The sequence below is a fragment of the Charadrius vociferus genome, unplaced genomic scaffold, assembly GCF_000708025.1.
Source record: "Charadrius vociferus isolate BGI_N301 unplaced genomic scaffold, ASM70802v2 scaffold50, whole genome shotgun sequence".
In the NCBI taxonomy this organism is placed as follows: Eukaryota; Metazoa; Chordata; class Aves; order Charadriiformes; family Charadriidae; genus Charadrius; species Charadrius vociferus.
Window position 1 is genome coordinate 1,308,490 of NW_009646445.1, and position 6,774 is coordinate 1,315,263.

General features: G+C 38.0%; 1 protein-coding gene across 3 annotated transcripts in view; it reads left to right on the forward strand.

Moving 5' to 3' along the window:
• The window catches only part of SIPA1L1 (signal-induced proliferation-associated 1 like 1), a 76,974-nt gene that overhangs the window by 49,347 nt on the left and 20,853 nt on the right, over positions 1-6,774 (forward strand). For 2 of the 3 annotated variants that reach the window (XM_009882230.1, XM_009882238.1), the window contains exons 11-12: positions 3,335-3,459; positions 6,148-6,266. In XM_009882230.1, coding sequence (XP_009880532.1) covers positions 3,335-3,459; positions 6,148-6,266 — 244 coding nt within the window. Of the gene's footprint in view, positions 1-3,334; positions 3,460-5,432; positions 5,454-6,096; positions 6,267-6,774 lie in introns of all 3 variants that reach the window. The other variant, XM_009882222.1, reaches the window with a different exon arrangement.

Genomic DNA, 6,774 nt, shown 5'->3' on the forward strand with positions numbered 1-6,774 from the left:
TTTTTGGTTTTGAAGCTTTAATTTGGTGCAAGGAAACATTGTTTAAATGGAATGATGAAAGAAGTAATTAATACATGAACTTTGCATGTTCTTTATTGGATGCTTTTTATAAAAAAGGAAAAATCACTTATTACATTCCAATTATTTGACTATTATGTTCTGTTCTTATAGGAGAAGCACTTTGCCTCCCTTACTGTCTTTGTGCACACGAATCGTACATACTCAGGACTTTCCAAACATTTCCTACCAGGCTAAATGGAAAGCATGAAAAATGTAATTATGAAGGAAACTTTCCCTTGCCTCAATAAGCAAAGTAACGTCTGTCACCTTACTAAAAATCATTGCAGTTCCATGTGCATCTTCTGCTGAGATTTGTCAGAGACACCAGATTCAGGGCAGCTCTGTAGTGATGTTCGATGTACCAGACAGAGCTGATCAGCGATTAACCCCTATATGTTGGTAAAATAGAGGAGACATATTGTAGCATTCAATTGCTAAGATGTTGGAGAGAAGGATGGGCTGGAGTAGGGGCCGAGGGGGCACCATGTCCTGAAGGTAACCTTCCCGAGGTGAGGCTCCAGTGTGTTCTAGGTGTGCCAGTCCCCGAGATTTCCCAGTGCAGAAATCTCAACTGCATAATTCGTGTATACATTTCTTTCTTGTTGCATGATGTGACAGATTTGGAAAGCTTGTGCAACTTAAATGACTGGAAGCATGGGTATGAGTCCAACCTCTGTCAGACATCGGTAAGAGCAGTAACTGCTGCCTCTTCTAGATTATTGGTCCATATGCTGAGCTGGGTATAGGCAAAAACTTCACGAATTTCCAGATTGGTCTTGATGTATATATGTGTGTTTCATATACTTATCCTGTGTTTACCTGAAGGTACACGTATGTAATAATGGATTGTAGAAAGTAAAAATGAAATTCAAAAATACAAAAATACTGAGTTTCTTCTTATGACATACGTATAAAATGTATACTTAAGCAATTTCACTGTTCTTCTAATCCAGATTGATTTCTCCTGCGAGATTTTTGGTTTCATTCCTACATACCCTGCTGGGCTATATATTTAAGCAACACAGAATATAGCACCACTTGCATTTATTATTCCAGCTTTTAAATAGCCCACTTTGTGTTTAAAAAAAAAAAATGCTCAATTAGCAGAACGGCGATTTTAGTGAAATCGAATTAGAAATAGGGTGGGTTTGTATATCTCTATTCTTGAAAAAAAGATTCCACATCATAAACTATGCCAAATGCAAAACTGACTGGTTTTATACATATGAACATTATGGGATTTAGGTAAGAGAACAACGTGTAGAAAGTGAAATATTGGTGCAGCATGACTTCATCACACCAAGGTTTCTTGAGGTTTGGGCTATTTCCTTTAGATACCAACTTCTAGTTATTTTATCATGAAAAGATATTCTTCCTAAAATACTTTACGAGTCCTAAAGTTTGAAAATTACCTCAGATCAGTGTTTAAAGAATCAATCAGCTTTTGAAATGTTGTGTTTACACTTTTTATGCATCTGTTGAATCAGTATTGACTTCATCATGTTTAATTTAGCTATTTGATTAAGTGAAATCCTAGCTAGTTTGTGTGAATAGAAACAGAAGAGTATTACTCACTTCGTGCAATTTCAGTTTAAATTGTTTGTATTCAGAAGGCAGATATATCTAGGTTTTCTTCACATTTTTGTTCATCAAGCTGTATGTTGGCTGTACCAGGAAGCAGTGAACAAAAGGGAATTAGGGTCATGTTTGGGTAAAATTTAGAAGGCCCAAATTTCAAAATGTGACATTTTGGAGCTGTGCTGCATATATAGGTGTGTTCCAGCTGATTGCCTTTAAGGACGGGAGTGGGATTTTGTTGTTCTGAGTCACAGGGTGTTTCTTTGGTGGGTTCATTTGAGTTAACAAGTGCATGAACTTTCTTTCGAGTGGGATAACCACATTGAGCTTGTTCTGACAGTTGGCCAGATGTCTCTTTTACATGGGAGGTCGTGTGGGGCAATCTGTAGCTAGTAGAGTGAGTAGAAAGCACAGTTTGGGTATTTTCTGTTATTATGTTAGACACTTAGAGCTAGAGAAACTCCTTGATATATAGAGAATATATGAGCTTGTAATTCTTTTTGGTGTTACTCTGTGCATGTAGAGTTTGGGGAATTTCTTTTTCCTTCAAGGTATGTCCGATTAAAAAAAAAACCACCTCAGAAATGCGTTATTCTTGACAAATTCTTGATCTGCTAATTCTTAACCCAATTATAATTCTTACAGACTTAAGTGATTTTTTTGTAATACAGAATTACAGATTTAATTCTCACGGGCTTTTAGGCAGATAAGGCATGTAGACTTGGGTATGGCACAGAGGCACCACATGTCTCCTTTGTCATTAGATTGTTCTCCTTGAGTTTACTATATCTTTACTGAACTTTCTGAAATCCATCTGACTAATCTAGCAGGATTTACCAAGTCCATTGAACACAGTTTTCCTTTTGCTCTGTGTGCTTTCTTCTACAGCAATAGGTATACTTGTCTCACTGCTTTCCTACAGCTGTATATAGTTCACTAGTCCACTCAAATGATTTTATGATCAAATAATTTAATTTACAGAATTTATAACCCCCAGGTTTTGGGAATCCATAACTAATACAGTCAATTTTATAAACACTTATTTAAAATATTTTGCAGTGTAATATTGTCCCAAATGAATCTATGTTATTTGTATGTATGTCTGCATCACCTAGGTATGACCTTACTATTTTTTTGCTTAGAACCCAGGAAAGTGGTTGAGATCCATAGTATTGGCCCAACAAACCTTCTGATGCTCATGTTGACTAGTTCAAGATAGTGCTTTCCCAGTTAAAAGGGTCCATCCTTGATATCTTTTCCCAATAAACACACTTCATTTCCCTGTGTGGCTTTTATCCAAACTTTTATGTTTTACTGATTGTGGTCAATTTTCTGTAACCATGTAATGGTCTGGTCACCTTTCCATGTAAACATCTATGTAAATGAAAACTAATAATTTTATTTCTGGATGTTTTCGTCTGTTTTTTTGATTTCTATGCACTGTAACCAGATGTTCTTGATCAAAGGTGCTCAATAAATTAATGTGTACTGTAATCTTACGCATTAAAGTTGCTAATTGGGTCCTGAGAGCTGCCACAAAAATTAAATGGAAAAGCATTATAAATCCCTCAAGCAGTTGTGCTATGTCTGCCCTGTTTTTTGATGCCGGCTTCTTAAAAGTGCTCTTTTCCCCTTATGTGAGATTTACGTGTATTTAAAATCACTATCTGCTTTGTTTTTTGGGGTGTTGCAACAGGTTTGGAATTAGCCGTAGATCCCCTGCTTCCATTGACAGGCAGAACACGCAATCCGATACGGGTGGTAGCGGCAAATCCACACCCAGCTGGCAAAGAAGTGAGGATAGTATCGCTGACCAGATGGGTAGGTAATTAATTCTTTACAATGAGCAAGTGGTGCTAGCCACAAGGTCACTTTGGCAATACCTCTCCATGCAGAGAGAGAACTCTCTTAAGCACGGTGTTTTCAGTGTCTTTGAAAGTTAACCTTGTTCATCAGGATGAATAATTGGGTCTGGAGCATGTTCTAGCTTCTGCAGTCTGTTTACTTGAGATCTATGCCTATGACCTGAGAAAGAACCGATTTCAGTTCTTCATTTGATTCTGGGACTAAATCTACCTTAATGCTCCTACCCTGAAACACTCTGTGTTTTAGAAGTGGTTGGGTAGACGTACTTACTAATTTGTCTTGCTGTTGAGGACTTGTTTGACCTCACCTACTCTCCTGAGTGGCTTGGCTTACTTAAATTTTTGCTTAGTTTATCTAAAGTGTTTGTGATGCTCCCTTTCAAACGGTGCTGTATAAATGCAAATTGATTGTTTGATCATTGAAGCTATAAAAATACCATGTACAAAATGTAAAAAATGCAATTAAAGTTTAAATAGTGAAGTAAATCTATAGCTTGGTAATCGCCTTCCACCAGTGTATACATTTGCACTGCACTTGGCAATTAAGCTGTCAGCCGAGAGAACATATGAAGTACATAAAACAGCTGGGTACTGAGAATTTGCATTGTTAAGCCTTCATTTGAAGTTCCTGCACATCGACCTTTTGCTACAGCTATGGCCTGACTTGGGTGGATACCAATGAGATTGACACCAATGGAAACTTCCTGTCTAGAAACAGCATTGATCCAACATGATGACCGTGGTCAAGATTGCTAGATTGGTTTTTTCTAACTCTTGTTACCCTGGATTAAACAATTCCATACTTTTTCTATTGCACATATAGATCATCATTTTACTGCATCACAGCTTTTGTTCTATATAAATAGACTAGTGTTTTAACACAGAATAAGAAAGCAAGAATTTGTTAAGGGAAATGCCAGCCTCAAGTTCTGGAGATGTACTTTGTTCACATACCTTCACAACCTCAGTGAGCTGTGCCTTGTTATTGAAGCCATCTGTCAGTCCCTCCCTCACAACTCCCCCCATACTTCTCACTGAAAAGCTGTGATTATACTGATCTGCAGTTCTCATTTTGACAGAATGAATTTTAATCGCATATGTTTTGATACTGTTGTGATGGTAACGACGCATGTAAAACTGATCTTTTGCTCAGCCTTACTTTTGCAGACCAACAGTTGGGTGTTGATGCTGGCACAGAGTGGAGCTGCCAGCAAGTTCTTGTTGTACAGTGTCAGGTGTCACCATATTAGCAAAATAAATAAATAAGGCCAAAAAGAACGGGAAAAACTGTGTGGTAGAAGAGGTGGCTCTGGCATTTGGCAAAAGCCGAGAAACGCATACTGACATATAATCCCTGTATTTTATCTCTTGTGTATTGTCCTGCATTCATGGAGTCACAGTTGGAAGCTGCATCTCTGACTGGAGACTTTATTGCCAGTCTGGTGAATCTAGGTGAAAGTTCGGTTCTATGCCAAATAAGCACATTTCCACTTGGGATAATGTGTCTCAAGGTAAATAAGGCACTAGGTGCAGTGAATCCACATATTCACTTCTTCCTGGCCCATTCTTAGCTACAGAAGACCTTTGTTCTTTGTGCACCAACACTGCTTGCTACCACTTACCAGGGGGGAATCAAGTTTAAATTTTTGGTTTTTATTTTGGGGGAAAGCACTGCTAATTTCCATGCATATTGTTAAGTACTTGATGTTCATAAGCACATACTCTACTTAAAATAAGCATTTTTACAAGTGCAGAATATTGCATAACCACAGGAGAGACGATACAAGTAAAAAGTGACAACTCAGAGAGGTTCTTTTAAAATACTGACCTTGGGCTCTGAGAAGGCAATTATCTGATGGGCTGTGTCTGAACACCCTCTAGACCTCCATAGTTCTCTCCTGGGGAAAAAAATAAGTTTAACTGGCAAAGAGCACTCCTATGAATGTCCATGTAAGATGAATTATATGAATTCCATCCGCTTTTGTCAGGTTTAGTTTAATAAGTATTCCTTTTGTACATCTGTGCAGTTTCCACATTCACAGCCATCAATTTTTAAGGGAGTATTGTGATTTCAACAGATTTTTGTTATCTTTTCGGTTAGAAAGTGTTTATCTAACTCACCTTAACTTTGACAAGAAATACAAGTAGTAGTCATACTGGAGAAAATGTGTTCATTTAAGTGATCACTGCAGACTTTTGCTATTGTCCTGCCTTGCGTAGACTACAATTTAAGGAAATGTGGATCTTCAGGGTTTTTTAATTTCTTGTCCACAGGCAACGTGCGTATAGAGATGCAATGTCAATACACTGTGAAAATGAATATTCTGCTGGTTTAATGCTCTGATACAGTGCTGTTGGGCAGCGGCGGCATGGATCCATTCAGGTTGTTCTAACAAAAGCCAGGATGGTGGCTGCTGGTTTTTCATTAAGTCTTACTGATTTACGCCAGGCAGGAATTGGGCCTTCACCTGTCTTTTGTCACAATATGAATTTTTTTATTTGGAATGAATTTCGTATTAGGTATCCAAAGTGTTTTGGCTGATGGTAGTATTGGAAAAATTGCACTGTAAAATTAGGTTACAAATTTTCTTAGCTTGTTGCACTGCATATGCTCTTCAGTACATCGTTGTGTGCTGTATTGCAGAACCAACATGCCATCTCCCAGCAGTATCAAAAGTGCTGCCGTCCTTCAGAGAAAGCCCCAGTGGAAGACTGATGAGACAGGATCCTGTGGTTCACTTGTCTCCAAATAAGCAGGGTCATGTAAGTTATCCCAAAAATGAATTATTTAATGTTTTGCTTTTGCCCCACAAGCTCTTGAATACCAAAAGTGTTGTTCAAAGTTATATTTAGAGTGCCAGTTAAAAAAAGAAAGGAAGAAATCCTCAAGCCCTGTTCCTTACTCGAACATGGAGGAAGCAATGGAGCAGACCTGTTGTTTTCTGAATCCTACAGAAGCTAAGCACAGCCTACTGAGATATTTATTAGTTAATAGTTTTGTTGCCAGTTGAGCATCAGCTTCTTGCCTGTTATCTTCTGATAAGTAGAGGATTTGTGGGAGTTTGCAAAGCTATTCCTAGGCCTCATATGTGAGACTTAAGGTTTACTGATATATTTTATAATGCAACACTCAGAAAGCTGCTTCTTTGAAACAGAATAGTGATCTTGCTTTTGGGTTTGTATTTTCTCCACTTTCCTCCTCTAGTGTAACTATTACTTCTTTTCCGTAACCTACCTTGCACACTGTTGGAAGACTTTGAAAGGTCTGCTG